General features: G+C 44.2%; 1 protein-coding gene across 1 annotated transcript in view; it reads right to left on the bottom strand.

Moving 5' to 3' along the window:
- The window catches only part of KLHL3 (kelch like family member 3), a gene marked incomplete at its 3' end in the record, with an annotated part of 108,180 nt that overhangs the window by 21,747 nt on the left and 66,427 nt on the right, over nucleotides 1-20,006 (bottom strand). Inside the window, exons 7-8 of the mRNA XM_082834970.1 lie at nucleotides 11,153-11,269; nucleotides 7,310-7,459 (exon numbers count right to left, since the gene is read on the bottom strand). Coding sequence (XP_082691096.1) covers nucleotides 7,310-7,459; nucleotides 11,153-11,269 — 267 coding nt within the window. The remainder of the gene's footprint in view (nucleotides 1-7,309; nucleotides 7,460-11,152; nucleotides 11,270-20,006) is intronic.

Below are 20,006 nucleotides of genomic sequence, written 5' to 3'. Positions count from 1 at the left end.
ATCAACACCAGCACCATTACTACCATTTAAAGCAGCTGCTAAAACAGATTCCCAACAAATGGTAGAAAAGGACGCTTATGATCTGTGAACAGGAAAGTGAGCGCCAGTAATTCCAGGGATAATGACGGGGGGTTTTCAGGACCCCAGGGTGTTTCCCAGGGTCTTGCCTGGGTCCATTTAAAGGACCGAGATGCGGGAGGAGCAGTGTCCATCCGTGGGCCTGGCCCAGGTGAGAAGTCATCCTACCCACCCTGCCAACAGCCTTGTTTCCAACACTGTCTTCTGAAGGCAGGACAGACCAACTCAGGAGGAAGCCACCCACTTCCAGCCCAAATGGCTTAATGGCTTTTTGGTGTCATTTTAAAGAGTTGAATAAAGATGTCAACTGCATTGAAATGACAGTGAAAAGTGCCAGATTCAGTACATCTCCAAAGGGTTTATTTGCATCTTCCCGGAACCTCATTTCTCTGCTGCCATCTGCAGCACAAGGTAATGCAGGAGTATCGTGAGTGGCTGGGAGTCAGCCCCTGGTTGTCCATGGCAACCCAGCCTCAGGGAAAGTGCTGGGTGGTGAACGTGTGGGAGCCCAGATGATGCTATTAGCTGTTCTGGCTTGAATATGTCAGTATGATCAATGCATATATGGCACAAGAAAAAAACACCCTTCTTAGCCTCTGCAGCTATCTCAAGGCAGAATCTTGTTTCTTTCAGGGAGGAGGTTTGGCTGGCAAACAGGTTCTCTGCTGAGAATTGCTGAGAACAATGTGCAAATCTCTCTCCACCCCTTTGTTTCTCAAAGTCAGCTCTGTCAGAAAGCCAACTTGGACTGAATTCATGAAAGCACAAGCCAGCTGGCCCTTGGAATTCCTGTGGCCACTCCTCCAAGTAGCCCCATTGTCTCTCAACGTCTCTTCTTCCTCCTTTTATTTGGTCACTTGTATATTTCTACCTTACTTTCTCAGAGGGACTTCTTAAAAGTCCTCAGAGGGTAGGAATCAGGTTTCTTTCTACCCAGTACTCAGCTAAAATGCTTTTGTGAAATGTGGAGGCAAGGTGTCTGAAGTCAGTCACCCTGGACTTAAATCTCAGCTTAGCTATTTACTAGCTGTGCTTCCAGATACGTCGCAAATTCTTTGATATTCCTCCACTCAAGACATGGAACTTAATCACCACCCCCTCCCTTGAGTGTGGGGGGTAGACTTGCTGACTCGCACCCAGGAAATAAAATACAGCAGATGTGATGGGACATCACTTTGAGAGAAGGTCATTTAAAGACTACAGCTTCTGTCATGGGCGTGCTCTCTCATTCTTTTGCTGTAGAATCACTCACTCTGGGGAAGCCAGCTGCCATGTCATGAGGACACCCGAGCAGCTTATGGAGAGGCCTGTGGGGTGGGGAACTGATACCTACAAGCAACCACAAGCGTAAGCTTAGAATCAGATCCTCCCCAAACAAGCCTGGGGGTGACTGCAGTCCCAACCAGCAGCTCAACTACAACGCCACGAGAGGCCCTGGGCCAGGATGACCCCGCTAAGCCTTTCCAGGATCCCTGCCCACAGAAACTAAGATAACAAACGTTTGCTGTGTCAAGCCACCAAGGTTAGGGTATCTGAAATGCAGAAACTAATACACGGCGAGATCCAACTTCCCCATGTGTAAAAGGGGGATAATGACAATTTTGAAAATCTTATTAGATAATAAATGTAAATCACTCAGCTCAGCGCTTGGCACGTGCTCAGCAATTAGACCTGCTACTATCATCTTTGTGGGGTTAGTATCATGTGATGGTCAAAAGCAAAGACTTTGAGTTGGCCAGACCTATAAAGAACTCTTACAACTCAATAAGTAGAAAATAATTTTTTAAATGGGGAAAGATTTGAACAAAGACTTCACCAAAGAAGACAAACAAATGGCAAATAAGCACATGAAAAGATGCTCAACATCATTAATCATTAGAGAAATGCACATTAAAACCACAGTGAGATACGACCACATACCTACTAGAATGGCCAAATTTTTTTTTAAATAGATAATACAAGGAGTGGTGAGACAGTTGAGTAACAAGAACTCTCATACGTTGCTGATGGGAAAGCACAATGGCACAGTCATCTTGAAAGACAGTTTAGCAATTTCTTAAAAAGTTAAACTTATTGTTACCATTCGGCCCAACAATCCTACTCCCAAGAGAATTTAAAGTATTTACCCAAGAGAAATTAAAATACTTGTCCACACAAAAATCTGTAAGTGAATGTTCAAAGCAGCTTTATTTGTAATAGCCAAAAACTGAACACCCAAATGTCCATCAGCCAGTAAATGGATAAACAAATTACAGTCCATCCATACAATGGAATATTCCTTAGCAATATAAAGGAATTAACTCTTAATACATGCAACAACATGGATGAATCTCAAAAACATGATGCAAAGAGAAATAAGGCAAGATCAAAAGGCTACATATGGCATAATTACAATACATTTATGACATTCTAGAAAAGAGAAGACTGTAAGGACAGAAATCAGATCAGTAGCTGTCAGGAGCTGGGGGTGGGAGAAGGCGCTTGACTACAAAGCAGCACAAGGGAAATTTTTGGAGTGATTAAAATATTCTATATTTTGATGAGGATGGTGGATATATGACTGCGTGCATTTGTCAAAATTCATCAAACTGCATCCCTTTTTAAAAAGAGCAAATTTTACCGTGAATAAATTATTGTACCTCAATAAATAGGAATTTTAAAAAATATGGGATGTTGATAATGAGGAAAGCTACGCATGTGTGGGGGCAGAAGGTATATGGGGAATCTCTGTACCTTCCCCTCAATTTTTAAAAAAATAGTTATTGGGGCTTCCCTGGTGGCGCAGTGGTTGAGAGTCCACCTGCCGACGCAGGGGACACAGGTTCGTGCCCCAGTCCGGGAAGATCCCACATGCTGCGGAGTGGCTAGGCCCGTGAGCCATGGCCGCTGAGCCTGCGCGTCCGGAGCCTGTGCTCCACAACGGGAGAGGCCACAACAGTGAGAGGCCCGTGTACCAGAAAAAAAAAAAAAATTATTTATTTATTTGGCTGTGCCACATCTTAGTTGCAGCCCACAGGATCTTTGTTGCTGCATGCAGGATCTTCATTGTGGCACAGGAGATCTTTAGTTGCAGCATGCAGGATCTTAGTCCCTGACCAGGGATTGAACCCAGGCTCCCTGCACTGGGAGCATAGAGTCTTAACCACTGGACCACCAGGGAAGACCCCCCCCCCCTCAATTTTGCTATGAATCTAAAACTGCTCTAGAAATATAAAGTACTAACTTAAAAAAAAAGATGTAAATGTATTAGAAATGCATCTCAATGAGATGAATGAGATATGATAGAGCTTTAATTAAAGAATATTTTGATGCGAAAGAAAAAAAAGAAAGATGAAGAGAAGGAAGGGAGGGAGGGAGGGAGGAAGGAAGGAAAAATAGGGAGAGGGAAGTGACAAGAAAGAAAAGAGAAAAGAAAAGGAAGAGAAAGAAAAGAATCTTTTTTTATCTGCCACCAAAACGTGAAAACCTGTCCCTGAAGGCAGTTTGGTACAAGACTTTGGAGTGGAACAGACCTTGTTCAAACCCCAGCTCTGCACTTACTAGCTGTATTACTGGGCAAGTTACTTAACCTCTCTGATTAAACTCTGTAAAGTAGGGTTATGACTAGCACTGACCTATTATTATCATGATTTAAAGAGATAAGGCACAGTCCATAATCCTCAAAGTGACAGCTCCCCTCAGCACACCCCACTCCTCAAACCCACAGTGGAGATCTTGTTAATTCAAGTGCCCACACAATGGTGACAGGAGTAGAGGCTGAGAAGCAGCATGGACAATATAACCTTAAATCATTTAAGGATTAAAGCTGGGGGAACAATGAGGCAAAGAGCAGCAACGCCTTTTTTTAAATTCCTTCAACAGATTCAAAGGAAGTCATGGTGCCAGTCGCCTGCAGAAGGCCATGTGCTCAGAAACCTAAACATTTTCATTTGGAAAATAAATGGTTCCTAAGGAGTAGAGGCGACAGGGGGACAACTTTGGCCTCCTGAAACAGGGGGTGGACTCTTCTCAATTATAGAATCAATATCTGGGAAGGGACACGAGGTATGTTGCAGAGGTGGGGAGTGGGGGGTGGGGGGAGGGTTGTCTCAAGCATGCTTAGTCCAGGCTCAGATACAAACTTGGCTTTGATTTTCAAAACTGTCTTTTCATGGGTGTGTGCTGTAAAAGCCAGACATGGAGCCTAGAAAAGGAGAGGCCACTGGGTAGGGTCACCACACAAAGAAAATGGGCCAGCTCTGCACCATTTCCTTAGCTCCAGAATACACTCCCCAGGAAAAGACGTCATTAACCTGATATTAGATAGGATGAGAACCTCAGTTTTCAAAGAGAAAAGTCACAGACAAGCAATAAGGCCAGCTGAAAACCCGGGATATAAAAAAACCGCCTGCACACAAAACAACAGTGTACCTTAGAATCAATATTCTCCAGACACAAAGCTGGTAGAAATTTAGATCATAATGAGGGTGATATTCAAGTCCATGGGAGAGAGAGATTATTTAATAAGATAACTTTGAGGCAACAGCCTCATGATCTGCAATACAAATAAACCTGAATTCCTACCCTCACTCTTTACACCAAAACAAATTCTAAGTGCATCAAAGATTCAAACATAAAACAGAAATCATAAAAGTACTTGAAGAAAACACAGAGTATTTTTTTTTAAAATCTCAGAGCAGGGAAAACATTTCTAAGCAAAACCTAAGCTATAAAGCAGAAGATAGATTAATTTGACTACTTATTATTTTTCGGGATTCAAAATGTTACAAACAAGTTTACAGACAAACTACAAACTAAGAAAAAAATATGTAAAACACATACAAGGGCCTAAACTCTTTAAAAAGAGCATGTAAAAACCATTAATTAAAAAAATACAGTCTAACAGAAAAATGGGCAAAGGACATGAACAGGGAATTTCCACACCTCCCAAATATACAAATGCCAATAATCCTTTGAAACCAAGATTAATCTTACTCACAATTAAAGAAATGCAAACCAAAACAAGATGCCATCTTTTAAAGGATATTTGACACATATATGTTTAGATATTTTAAAAAATGGAAATTATTGCAAGGCCCATCAATAGATGACAGTTACATAAATAATAGCACATAAATATAATTAAATGCCATGCACCTATTACAATTTAAATGCTGTTTTTACCCATAGTGATAACATTGAATGCAGTCTGTAGCATCTGGTTGAGTAAGAGAAAAAGATTTCAATCTGTGTAGCAAGAGTCCATTTATCTAAAAGTGTACAGTTTGACCTATTTGTGAATAAGTGCACAGAGATATGTCTGGAAGAAAATTCATCAAAATGATAGCAGTGACTGTCCCTGGGTGGAAGGATTTCAGGTGACTTTTACTTTATTTTGAAATCCTTTTAATAATCTACAATGAGCATACATTTCTATAATCAAAGAAAGCTAAGTTATTTTCATTTTGAAAAAGATGAAGAAGTTTGATGCAATGTTCCAACAAAACAAAACGCATCAACATGCAATAAGGCAAATGGTCCTAAGGCTGAGACCCATGCCCTGTGGCTGCCCCTCCTAGCTGGCACTGTGCAACAGGAGGCAGACAGGTAGGTAAAAATCAGGTTTACAAAGGTGGAGCAGGTACAGGATGGGAAGGGTTCAAGAACAGGTTTGGAGCGGGAGAAAGACTCAATTCAAAACCTGATTCCAGGGGGCTTCCCTGGTAGCACAGCAGGTAAGAATCCGCCTGCCAATGTCGGGGACAGGGGTTCGAGCCCTGGTCTGGGAAGATCCCACATGCCGCGGAGCAACTAAGCCCATGCGCCACAACTACTGAGCCCGCGTGCCACAACTACTGAAGCACATGCACCTAGAGCCCGTGCTCTGCAACCAGAGAAGTCACCGCAATGAGAAGCTCACGCACCACAACAGAGTAGCCCCCGCTCACCGCAACTAGAGAAAGCCCACGTGCAGCAATGAAGACACAATGCAGCCAAAAATAAATAAATAAATTTATTAAAACAAAACCAAAAAAACCCTGGTTCCACCACATTAGCTGTGTTTACTTTGGGCAAGTCAGTTAATCTCTCTGATCCTCAGTTTCCTCCTTCCTGAACTAGGATAACTGCCTCTACTTTCTATACGATATCTTCAGCTCACTGCTTGGCACACAGTAAGTACTCAATAAATGTCAGCTGCTTATATTATTATCTGGGACATTTGTAACCTTTGTTCACATTGCAACCACTATGTTCTCCATGATCTGGGGTCACAGAGCAGAGTGGAGAGAAGCAAACCTCGGAAAATCCAAATATCTGGTCCTGGACAACACGCTTCTCTAGCCCCGTGAAACCGTTCCTGGAGGCAGCAGGTGAGGAGTAAGGCAGCCAACCGCAAAGAGGAAGAGAAGGACAAGGCAAGGAATCCCTGGGTGCTGCCTAATTGTAGTGGATGAGCCAACACGACTCATTCCTCTCCTCTACCCTTCCTCCTGGGTTGGCTGGGACCTCCCCCTAGACTTCATGTTAGGATCCTAGAAAGACGACTCGAATGCCAAGGTAGAAAGGCCTTGAGAGACCATCTAGTGCAGCAACCTTCATTCTACATGTGAGGAACCTGAGGACCACGGAGGGGAGGGGACTTGCAGGGAACCAGAGAGCCAGTACCCAGCACAGACCTTCCATCATGGTGTCCCCTCCTACGTGCCCCCTCCCCCTTCCCTCCCCCTGCCTGCCCCCTCACACGCTCTCATTTCCCTCATCTTTCCCCCACTTCCTTACCTGTAGGACTCCTTAAGGGCCCCTTTCTCCTCTGGCAGCCCTAATTGTCCTTTATGGCTCTGTGATGAGGGGAGAAACCAGACTAGGACTGTTCTGACTCTAAGAATGGCCTAGAAAGAGGACTGCTGTGGCCACCACTACGTCAAGACCCACCCAGCTACTCCTCTGCTTCCAAAAGAAACAGAGCCCAAACCATGGTGTAAAACAGGAAGGGAAGAAGAAAGAGACCTGAGTTATTCACAATCCTTCCTGGTGACAGTGAAGGTTACCTTGAAACCCTTAGGAAAGGAAGACCCTGGAAGAGAGAGGTACCAGCAGATTCACGAGGAACCAGCAGACTCCATCTCCTAGGTGGTAAATACAACTGAGATGCAGGGCAGCCATGGGTGAGGAGAGACTTGGAGACAGGAGTACAAGGCCATTTTCCCAGATCACAGTTCCAACTCTTGGCAGTGACTGGGCTGGGGCTTACCTTGGGCAGGCTAACTGGAGTCCTGGGCTTCGTCCTTGGGTTTTTAATCAAGAGCCTCTGATCCAGAGGGAGAAGATGATATTTCATGGCCTCGATGAGGAAGTCCTTACAGGTGTTGTTATTCTTTATCAAAGCTTCTTCTTCAACTGTCTAGAGGTAATAACCCATAGGTGATCCTGGTGCAGAACTCGGCCCCATTTTCCAAGCCATCTCCCTGGGCTGAGTCATTCCTGTACTCTCACACTCATTCGTTTCCATACCACACCATCTCAGACCCTAAGACAAAGGTCCACAGAGTTACAGCTTAGTGCCCACCTCCTGCATCTCAAGAGAACAATGGAGTAGGTGATTAAGCTCTGGCATCAAGCAGGCAGGGATACAAATCCCAGCTCTACCACTTAACTCCTCTGATCCTCAGTTTCCTCATCTGTAAGATGTAAGATGGGCATATTAAAGTCCCCCACAACCTCATAGGTTGTGTTTGTTTGTTTGTTTATAGGCTTAACAAGATTATGCAAAACAAAGACAACTGATTGTCCCTAAAGCTTCTTTCCACATGCCTTCTGGTTAGAATGTATTATAATGTTTAAGGCAAATGGACAGATATTTGAGAGAAGGAGAGGGAGGGAAAGAGGAAAACGGTGGGATGCATCGGCCAACCTTTGGAGGCACTGGGTATAATAAGGTGATATTCAAGAAGAAGAATTCATATTCATTATCTTACAGTGCAAGCCTCAGGGAGAAGTGTCCAGTGCGGCACTCTCCAACAAAGCAGTGGTATCAGAGCAGAAAGAATGTCCTGCACAAAAGTCCCACCAACTGACCTCCACTTGGACTGCATCTAAGCTGGGGCTGTGCTTCTTCATGCCTTATTCTAGAGCCAAGGACTTAAGCAGGTGCTCAGCAAGTGTGGGCCTAAATATTTCACAAGCAAAGCTAAGGATGAACCATGCTGGTACTCTGACTCTCAAATCTCCACCCTTGGGCACAGGTCAGATTGCTACGTGGCATATCTGTAAGGGGTAGTGTGGTCTTCAGAGGCTACTTCATGTCTTCTTTGCTGGAGTGTTTGGGAGCTGTTGGCAAGGTCAATTCCATTCAGCAGCTAACAGTGATTGAATGTCTCCTGGTTGGGCAGCTCAGTGCTGGACCCCGGGGAGAAAATGATGCACAAGACAAGGGTTCTGACCCAGAGGCCCTCAGGTCCAGTCAGAGAATGAGAAGGGCCTCCCCACCTCAATTATCTCAGTCCTCAAGCTGTCATGCACAGGCCTGGCTGAGCCGCTCCTGGGTCCCCCACCTGTAACTAGGAATGGGAATGCGGCCAGGGCCATCACCTGCTGGGTAGTGTTGGAGATGGCAGGAAAAGAAGGATCAGTGAGGGCGCCTCTGTTATCTCTGGACACCTCCTTCCCCACAGACTATCCCCAGGGACACTCCGTTTTCTTGGAAGGTTTTTTCCCTCCTACTGAGGGATTGAGGCAGGTAGGGACAAATCATAAACGTTTGGGGTCAGTTAAAAATGAAAAAGGGTGGGAGAGGATCTCTTTAAAAGCTCGGGAAGAAGGAAAGATGCATGAGTAGCTACTTCTCCCAAAGAACTCATTCGGCTTGAATGAAAAGCTCCCTGAGAGAGTTAGTACTTCATGGGTACAGAGTTTCAATCTGGGATGATGAAAAAGTTTTAGAAATGGGTATGGTGATGGTTGTACAGCACAGTGAATGCAATTAATGCCACTGAACTGTACACTTAAAATGGTTACCATGATGAAGTTTATATTGTACATATTTTATCACAAGGACAAATTTTTAAATAAGATATGGCATGTTATACACTTGGCACAATATTTGTAAATATTTAATAAAAGCCTAATAAAGGTTAGCTATTAAAAGAAAACAACAAAACAACTCCTCCAGAAGTCAGTGTTGGTACAGGTCTTCCCAGAGCTTTCCTTCCTCTCAGCCTCCTCCTCTACCATCAGCCATCCCCAGTGGTTAGACTAGTTTGACGTTTCAAGGTCAAATGAATGGTTTTTTGGGGGGAGGGGCTTGTTGTTGTTTTTTTAACATCTTTATTGGAGAAAATGAGTGTTAATGAAACATCTCCTTCCAGAGGTGTTCTGAAAAAAAAAAAAAAGAAGTCCCACACAACAGTTCTCATGCACATTGTCTCTGAGCTCCTCCTTCTCCAGATCTAAACCTGACCTTGCCCTAATAACCCAGGAACTATTTCCTAAAGTCTTCATTAAATTTCCATTGTGGGTACCTGACGGAGGTTGTGCGTAGGGGTATCTAAAGCCCCTTTAGCTTTCTCCGGAACCCAAGTCCACAAGCCGCCCTTCCTCCTTGTGAAAGTGAGACTGTGCTGGAGGCCAGGTGTCCGCCTTCACCAGTGGTCAGGCCCCACTCAGGATAGTGGGAGGTTTGGCTCTGACACGGGGAGCTCAGGTGGGTTCGGTGCCTCTGCTGAGGGGGCCTCTCCTACACGAAGGATGTGCGGCCACCAGGTGGCAGTGGTACCATCCAAAGTGTAAAACGCAGGGCATGTATGAAGGCTTGAGAGTATACGCCCCGGCCCCTGAGAAGAGGGCTGAGGTTCAGAGATTCAGAGACCATTCCACTGACTCCTGAAGCCTGTGATCAACGGCACCACAAGATGAAGACTTTATAAGTGCTGGTAAGGATACTCTCTCCCGCTACTACCAACGGTAGCAGTGGTCGTGAAGACCATAGAGACATCACTGAGCACAGGGTTGTAGGCTTTACACGGTTTATCTCATTCTATCCCCAAACGACCCTATAAGGGCAGGGGCTATTTTCACCAGATGAGAAGACAGAGGCTTAGCAAGGCTGAGGATTCGCCCAGTGTCTTACGGTCAAGAAGTGACGGAGCTCAGCTGCTGGGCTGCTGAACCTACTCTTATCCCGGCTTCACATCTGCCATTCCTCCCCGGGACTTCTTGAGGACGGCTGAGGGCTGGCCTACTGCCTTGGCACTTGTTATTTGTCTATTTAAGTTTTATCCTCTGCCTGCCTGGAAAACATCTAATGCCACTGACACTACAAAGTTAAGTCATGTAAAATATACAAACAGAAGAGAAAGTATTAAAGGTGGCGCCTGCTTAGGGAAGGTGGGTGGTCTAGAGCCAGACAGACTTGGATTTGAATCCTAACCCTGCCACTTACTAGCTGGTGACTCCAGATAAATCCCAACCTCCGTAAGCCTCAAAGCCCACATTTGTAAAAAGGGGATTTTAACCTCTGCTCACAGGGCTGTTACAAGGATTAAATGAGAAAATATGTGGCACCATGTTTTAGAGGAAGCAGACGCAGTATGTATTCCAGGCACTTGCGAAGAGCTGGTTTTTACAGTCCTGAATTGGGCCCCAAGTTGCCTAACACGAAGGCAAGAAGGGAACATAGAAACATGATGGAAATGACCCTTCTTGCTTCAGTTCTGTACAACGAAAGCAGCTAATAACTTCTGTTGAACATGTGTCGTCCCCAGCTCCATGCTAACACCTGAACCGCATCCTTACAGCTCCTTTGGTCCTCACAACAACCCTGCTGGGCTCTAGTATAATTTCCCTTCTAGAGAAAAAGAAACTGAGGCTTAAAGCTGAGAAGTAGAAGAGGAGGAACTAAACCTTAGTGTCTCATTCTCAAACCTATGCTCTTAAACCTTACACTACCATGCCTCACACTGAACCCAGTGGGTTGGTGCCCTCACTCCACAGAAAGGACCCAGGAAACTCACCACTCCATACAACCGGGGTTGCCCACTGCTACTCCTAGGAGGCCTGGGCGAGCAGGGAAGCGCTTGGTTCTTCACATAGCACTCACCTGGACAAGGTAATCCCTCGGTAAGAGAGGGAGACGGACGTGTTCCATCAGCTTTGCCATGTGCTCTAAACGGGTTTCTTTCTCGTAATTGATCCATGAAATCACAGCTTCAAATACCTGTAAGGGAAATCAACATAGGTAACTTTTGCAAAGAGGCATTAACTTTAAACAGCTTTCAAACAACTTCCTCAACCTGAAAAAAGAAAGAAAAGTTACAAGTCATCCACAAAGGTGTTTAGGCTAATGTAAACACCTTTAAATTTAATACTTAAAATAAAACAAAAACACAAAGTCTCTACTATCTGACGTCAGAGAGTGCTCTCTCTCTCACACACACACACACACACAGGTACGCTAAGAAAAACCTGCTACCCCAAACACAGAATCATCAAGGTTCATCGCAAAACAAAAATCAATTCCAATAGTTACCTCAGGGTAGAAATACAGAGCTGTAACTGAACCAAATTTTACAAAGACTGTCCAAGAGGACCAGAAGCCCTGGGGGCAATATCATCATCCCCATCACACACCCCCGTCTCTTCATCTATCTCCCATGTTCATTTAATGCAGAATAAAAACAATAAAGATATCCTCTGCAAAAGCTGGCTGTAATGGTGAATGTGACACTGAATGACAGAAAATGGCAAAAATTTCTCCTTGGGTCAAACCTCTCCTTTGAGGAGAGATTTCATTTCTATACAAATCAAAATGGGGCTTCGAAGCAAAAAGGGGAATCTATGGTTTGGATGTTTGCCTTACTCAAGGTTAAGTTCAAATTCAAACTCTGCACCACCATATACACAGAGACACATAAACTTCAATGTTGGTAAGACAGCGAGGAAACCACCACTGTTAATGGAAACTTAACTAACGCGGCTTAAGAAGGGAAGGAAGAATTTGGCAATATCAATCAAAAATTCAAATGTGCGTATCTTTGACCTAGAAATATCACTTCTAGAGCTCTAGTCAACAAAAACATTCACAAAAGTGGTGCAAGAATATGTGTTCCAAGATGTTTGCTGCAGCGTTTTTGTAACAGGATAAAAAAGGAAACAATCCAAAATCCACTAGTGGAGAAATTATTAAACTAGTATCGATACCATGGGATATTTTCAGCTCTTAAAAAACAATAATAACAATAACAAGTAGTAATAAGACAAAACACTTTCTTGCGCCAGAAAGCAAGAAAGTGCTCAAAGATTAAGGGGGACACGACGAACAGACACAGAGCGAGCTAGATGGCGCTTTTTCATTGCCGACGTCTGGCACAATTTAAACATCAAAAAGAAGAATGAAGAAATCAGTTCTGCGCTGACTGGGAAGGGGCCAAAGGAAACTTCTTCTGGTAATGGATATGTTCTCTATCTTGATAGGGCAGGAGCTATGTAAGCATAGGCATTTGTCAAAATGAATCTAATTTTACACTTAATATCTATACATTTCACTGTGTGTAAATCGTACCTCAATTTAAAATACGTTTAGTTAAAAGAAAAGGATAGTAATGAATCATAACCCAAAGAATAAAAAAAGAGTCCATGAGTCCGTAAGGACACTTTAAAAAGTGTGGGAAGGGCTGCTCTTCCCAGAAAAATGTCTTCTAATAAGGTAAAAGGGATGACAGAATAAGAAAAACATTGTTTTGCAACCACCAATGTAATAACTGATTCAGCAAAGATCGTCCATAGATGCTGAAATCATTGGGTGAAAAGTTGTTGGGAAAAAAGATATTCACGGTTCTCAAAGTGTCACCTGACAGATTACTTATTCATTACATGGGGAGAGTGGGGGTGCTTCAAACGGGTATATCTGACAGATACCACCTTTAACAAGTGGTCAAAGTCAGCACCACTAATAAAAAAATAGGACAAATTTATATTATTGTGTTAGCCAAAAAGTGCCTTCGGTTTTTAAGTAAAAATAAAAGACACATTTTTCATTTTCACCAGTAACTTTATTGAACAACATATTCACCGTTTTGTTCCACTACCTTCTGACATTTTTCAGGCAACTTCATAATTGCATCTTCCCAAAACTTTGTATCTTTTTGAGCAAAGAACTGTCCCAGGTGCCTTTCACAGTCTTCCAGGAAATTGAATTTTTTTCCATTAAGAGAATTTTGTAAAGACTTAAATAAATGGAAATCCGAAGGCGCACTGTCTGGTGAATATGTCTGATGAATCAGAACTTGCCAGCCAAGCTGTAACAGTTTCTGCCTTGTCATCAAAGAAACATGTGGTCTTGCATTATCCTGATGGAAGATTATGCATTTTCTGTTGACTGATTCTGGAGGCTTTTCGTTGAATGCTGCTTTCAGTTGGTCTAATTGGGAGCAGTACTTGTGAGAATTAATTGTTTGGTTTTCCGGAAGGAGCTCATAATAGAGGACTCCCTTCCAATCCCACCATATACACAACATCACCTTCTTTGGATGAAGACCAGCCTTTGGTGTGGTTGGTGGTGGTTCATTTCGCTTGCCCCATGATCATTTCCATTCCACATTATTGTACAGTATCCACTTTTTATTGCCCATCACAATTTGCTTTAAAAACAGAACGTTTTCATTACATTGGAGTGGAGAATCACACGCAGAAATGTGGTCAAGAAGGTTTTTTTCGCTTAATTTATGTGGAACCCAAACATCAAAGCGATGAACACAACCAAGCTCATGCAAATGATTTTCAACACTTGATTTGGGTATTTGAATAAGTCAGCTCTCTCCCACGTAATACAACGTTGATTGTTCTCAATTAATGTCTCAATTTGATCACTATCAACTTCAACTGGTCTACCCAACCGTGGAGCATCATCCAGTGAGAAATCTCCAGCACAAAACTTCACAAACCACTTTTGACATGTTCGATCAGTCATAGCACCTTCTCCATACGCTGCACAAAACTTTTTTTTGCGTTTCAGTTGGTTTTTACCTTCCTTGAAATAAGAAAGCATAATATGCTGAAAATGTTGCTTTTCTCCTTCCATCTTCAATATTAAAATGGCTACACAAAAATTCACCAATTTTGATGTCTTCTTTTTTTTAATGCATGCAAATATGACAGCTGTCACAATACAATCTAACAAAATTGTTTCAAATGAAGTTAAAGACAACTAAGTGGGACTTCCCTGGTGGTCCAGTGGTAAAGAATCCGCCTTCCAATGCAGGGAATGTGGGTTCGATCCCTGGTCAGGGAACTAAGATTCCACATGCTGCAGGGCAACTAAGCCTGCGTGTCACAACTACTGAGTTTGTGCGCCTCAACTGGAGAGCCTGCGTGCCACAAACTACAGAGCCCACATGCTCTGGAGCCTGAACGCTACAACTACAGAGCCCACGCATCTTGGAGCCCGTGTGCCACAACTAAAGAGAGAGAAAAAAACCCACATGCCACAACTAGAGAGAAGCCCACGCGCCGCAGCAAAGAGCCCACATGCTGCAATGAAAGATCCCGCATGCCTCAACAAACATGCCATGTGCCACAACCAAGACCCGATGCAGCCAAAAATAAATTTTAAAAATAAATAAATAACAAATCTTAAGAAAAACAAAAAACTGAGTGCTACTGGAGCCATCTTATGGAAAAAACCAAACGAACCTTTTGGCCAACCCAATACATTCCTGAATGTGATTTAATGAGAGGGAAACAGCATCCCCTAGGTAGTATTCTTTCTAAAATGTTTAACCTGAATCTTATAGTGAGGAAACAATCAGACAACTCCATGTGTGGGACACTCTACAACACAGGTGTCCTGGATTCTTCGAAACTGTTAGCATTATGAAAACCACTTTAAAAAAAAAAAGGCAGGGAGATAGTTCTAGATTAAGGGGATTTAGAGACATGAGAACTAAGTGGGAGGCATGATCCTTGTTTGAATCATGGATTAAAAAGAAACAACCATGAAAGACTTTTTCTGAGACTGTTAGGAAATTTGAATGCTGACTAGATATTTCTTTGGTATGATAATGGTTTATGGCTAGAAAAGGGAATTTCCTTGTTCTTAGGAGGTGCAAGCTAAAATACTTAGGGGTAAAGTGTCATGATGTCTGCAATTTACTGTCAAATGGTTCAGCAAAATAAAAGATTAAGTAGAGAGAGAGAGAAAGAGAAAGCAAGTGAAGCACAACTTTAACAAATGGTGAATCTAGGTAAAGAGTATATGAATGTTCATTCTTTCCAACTTTAGTATAGGTTTGGAATTTTTCAAAATAAAAAGTGGAAGGGAGAAGAAAAGGATACAACCAAACTGGTGCGAATGATTTTCAGTGCTTGACTTGGATATTCTGAGCTATGTCGGCTATCTCCTGCGTGGTGTAACGTTGATTGTTCTCAATTAATTTCTCGATTTGATCTCAATCCTACAACAAAATTTACAATTTCAAAATTCAAAGTTGAAAGCTATATCTCCCGGGGTGGGTAAAAAACCTCCAATTTTTCTCACCCTAACTATATTTTTGTGTGTATTGATATGTTAATAATGCTTTGGCCCTATTTCCTAAACATATACTTAAGTCAGGCAAAGCATACTCAGATTGAACAAGATATCAGGAAGGAATCCGTCAGAAAGGGAAGGGAAGGAAAGAGAGATGAATGGAATGGAACAGAAGGGAAGGAGCAGTATGTATGTATAGTTTGCTACCATTTCTATATAAAATAACCTATATGTGTACAAACATAGACACACACACACACCATGGAAATTCTCCTTGTCTAGTTCATTTTTTTTTAATTATTAACTGTCACAGAGCTATATGTCTCACCCTTATCACATTATTTTGTAAACAGTTGTGTGTTTCTTCAAGTAGCCCTTAAGATCCCTGAAACAGGGACCTTGTCTTACTTGCTGGCACATAACACACACTCAAATATGTTTTAATGAATGAATGGACAAATGAGTTCAGAATAAGCACGTAAGCAGGCTGGAACAGACAGCAGGACGGGGGAGGCAGAGGCTGGTATCTTGGTGGGGAGGGCAGAGCCAGGCCACAGACCAAAGGATGCTGGAGACTCCTTGCTTTTGCTGCGTTAGGAGGTGAGCAGCCATGGTTCTGTTCTGCCCTGCACTGTGGTTACCCACACTTCCTTCCACTTCCCTTTACTGGACTGTAACTCTTGCAGGGTGAGAAGTATACCAGCTCTGTCTCTGCACTTCCTGCCGCTGAGCACAATGCCAGGTGACTGGTTGAGAAAGCTTTCATGAAGAATGAACTGCAAGGCCTTGAGTAGGCAGGATTTACTGATCACGCCCTTCCCTGTCAACCAGCTTAGTCTTTGCTATAAAAGCTGCAAAGCAGGCTGAGTCTAATGACGTTGATATTTAACCTTATCTTTATTTTTGGCTTGACTTGTCTAACTGGTTCCACTCAGTTGCACTGTTTACCTACTCAGCTGTGAAAGCCACAGCACTCGGCAGCAACGGTGACCTTCTCAGCAGCTAGAGAAGGCCGCATATTTTTTTCATTTAGACGTCATGCTTGGAAAATAAGCAAATAAACTTCCAACTAGCCTAAGTGCCTAAAATCGCTCCCCACGGCCCCTGCCATCAAAGGACTGGCCAAGGCAAAGGGGCAACAGGTAGCAGCAGCAGCAGTTCATGTCCATGCTGTGTCAGGCCCTGAGCCACACTCCCCAGAGACACTGTGACCATGGACTCTCCTGACGGCCACTGAGTAGACACTCCTGCCCCTTATTGACTGACTCATCCAAGTCCAGAGGCAGAAAGCAGCAGGGCTGGGCCCACACAAGCCCATCTCCAGGGCTCAGGCTCTTACCCGTTATTCTCAGCAGCTACCCAGCTGGCAAACCTCAGCCAACAGGCCACATGCACCTGTTTTTGTAAATAAAATTTCCCTGGAACACAGCCACACTCACTCATGACAAATCATCTATGGCGGCTTTCACACTTCAACAGCAGAGCTGAACTGAGACTCTGTGGCCCACAAAAGCCTAAAATATTTACTGTCTGGCCCTTTAAAGGAAAACTGTGTCAACCCCTGGTCTGTAAAATCTAAGCAGAGACCCTGTGGCCTCAATCATGAGACAGGGTGATCTCTACTCAATGAAAATACTTTTCATGGGCCCCACGATGAAATAATTGGCTGCCCACACGGCACACTTAGGGTTTCACTTTTAGACAAAGAAATAGCATCATTTCCTCACCGCTTCACGTTCCAGAACCAGTTTCTTGAGTGCTACGAGGTTGCTATGTGGAAAGGAGATGGAGGAAATTGGATTTCAACGTCCTCGGGTCACACCTCCAACATAAGCACAAGCCTTGGCCAGAAAATACCAGATGAACCTGATCCTTCTACCCCACCCCCTAAGTCACTGAGACAGCCAAGCCAGATGTTCCCGCACACTGAGTAAAGGGGGGAGCCCTTCACTGGCAAGGAGAAAGGTCCAACAGCTCACGGGATCCCAACCAGGGATTCAACCCAGGCCATGGCAGTAAAAGCCCAGAGTCCTAACCACTAGGCCACCAGGGAACTCCCAACAAGCTCTTGAACAGTAATGAGTAAGGGTCTCCCCATCGGGGTGGGGGTTCATTAATAAAGACCAGGGGCCTGGGTGGCAGACACAGTCAGCTTCAAATCACAGAGCTGTCTATTGTCAATAAGCCTTAGTCTCCTCCTCTCCAAATGGCCTTGAGAGCCGTTGTATGCATTAGAAATGATATGCAAAACAGTATGCTGGGTAAAGGAAGTCAGGCACAAAAGCATGCACACACCAGGATTCCATTTATACAGAGTTCAAAAACTGGCAAAACTGATCTACTGAGAAGTCAGAAGAGTAGCTTGGCGTCTCGGGATGGGGGGCAGTGACTGGGAGGAAGGCCGGGAGCTCTGTTCCTTGCTCTGGGTGCTGGCTTTGTGGGTGTTGCACTTTGTACAAAGTTGAACCGTGCACTTTGCATTTGCTCATGTCTCTGAGCTTACCCCAAGCTCACTTACTCCGAGCTTTTTTTCAACGATGTGTGAAATAGTCACAGTGAGCAGCCAAGATCGATTTTTGGTCCTAGCGTGGTGGTACTCCCGTCATAGGCACTTACTGAACTGTGCTCTCCAAAGGAGAGCAGTAAGAAGGGTAACACTGACTCAGGGGCCCAGGCCACATCATTGTCTGCAGGTTGAGGATTTGGCAACTCGAATGCTGACCTCAGAGTGTGGCAGGGCTGCCAACAGCTCGGCCTAAGCACAGGATGTACTTCTTTGGGCGCTGGATGATGCCTCAGCAGCAAGCACTGAAGCCCAGCCTACCAGCTGAGGAGCTCCTGCCCACGCCCCAGACCGACCACCGGTGCTGGCGGGAGAGGCTAGGAACTCAGACAGGAGGGCCTGCAACACTAATGATCCCAGGAGACAAGGGCCAATCCCTTCCAGGAGATAAAATATCAGAATTTGTCCCCTGATGAGAGTTTTAGGAGATAAAAGTACATAAAAATGTGATCATGCAGAGAGAAACTAACCTGTTCTTCTCATTATAACACATACTTGGCACTAATTTAATTTTTTGAAGAAACTCAACCAATTTCTTCCTGACCTGTATCTAACATGTGGCCATTTCCCCGTTAGTTCTTACTCTGAGAAGCCTCAATAGTGTTTCATGAGAAGGCATGGAATTCTTGAGAAGTAGAAAGATATTTACCAGCTAGGAAAGCAAAGATTCCGAAAAGTCCAATAACCAGCAACTCGGTGGCAAAACTGCAGTAGAACGCAGGAGTCATATCTCTTCTCCTTGCAGTGTGTTTGTCCTGGAAGGTTGCTTATCCTGCCCCTGGGTCAATGAGGCTGCCCATGGTGACAGCTGAACTTCGTGTCTCAAAGGGTATGCAAAAAACAGGCTTTCTGCTCACAGGGTTAGCTCTAACCCTGCGACACCTCCCATAGGAAAGAATCAGGTGCCTAGGAGGGGCTTGCTTCTCTGTGTTTTCCCTCTCACTGGGCAGGGGTAAGCAGGGGAGAGGCGAGGAAAGTCCTAACCAAAGAACTAGTGATTTTGTGATTCCTACCACACCCACTTGTCCTCTCTCAAATAACAGGAATTTTAAAACAAAAACCACACGGAGGAAAAACAGGAGAGAAAATGGCAAAGATCCATGCCTCCCTCCGACCTCTAGTTCCCACATTTCTCCTTATTCTCTGGAAAAATATTAAAATTATCCCCATAATATCAGCTGGCTCAGGGCAGAGCCCAGCCCCAGTCTGCCTCTTCACCCCCTCGGGGAACGTCTGCTGAGCACCTCCTAGTGCCTCCCAGGGCTCTGTGTCAGGACTGTGCGTGACACAGAGATGGCTAAGGTACCCTCACAGCCCTCAAGGAGCTTGAGCGTAGTGAAGGGGATGAGTCGCGGGCAAAAGCAAGTGCTCTTGGAGGAAGAACAGCACCTGAGCCCTCAGAGAGGCCCAGACGGTGCTGGGGGTGCTGGCGACCCAGAGACAGCTACCACCTCAGCTCCTGCCTGGCACAGAGCCGCAGGTCACGCCAACCACCCAGGCCAATATGGGACCCGGGAAGAGCTTCCCCTTGAGAAAGGCCCCGGTCAATGGTTACATGTATCACCTCATTTCATCCTCAGAAGAGCTCTATAAGATAGATACTACACTATCATTACCTGCCTTCACAGATGAGAAAACTGAGACTTAGGTTCTTTTATTCACTCCTTCAACAAATATTTTTTGGTATCTACCATGGACCTGACACCACTCTAGAAGCAACCATAAGATAGTCAAAATTCCTGACTATACATGGCATATACATTCTGGTAGGAGATGAATAACTGGCCCAAGATCACTCAGCTTGTTAAAGTAGTGGAGCCAGGATTGAATTCAGTTATTCTGGCTGCAGAACCCATACTTTCAAAC

This window comes from Leucopleurus acutus (genome assembly GCF_964270905.1).
Source record: "Leucopleurus acutus genome assembly, chromosome: 3".
NCBI lineage: Eukaryota > Metazoa > Chordata > Mammalia > Artiodactyla > Delphinidae > Leucopleurus > Leucopleurus acutus.
The sequence above is the reverse complement of the archived record's forward strand: the minus strand, read 5'-3'. Positions and strand labels throughout refer to the sequence as shown.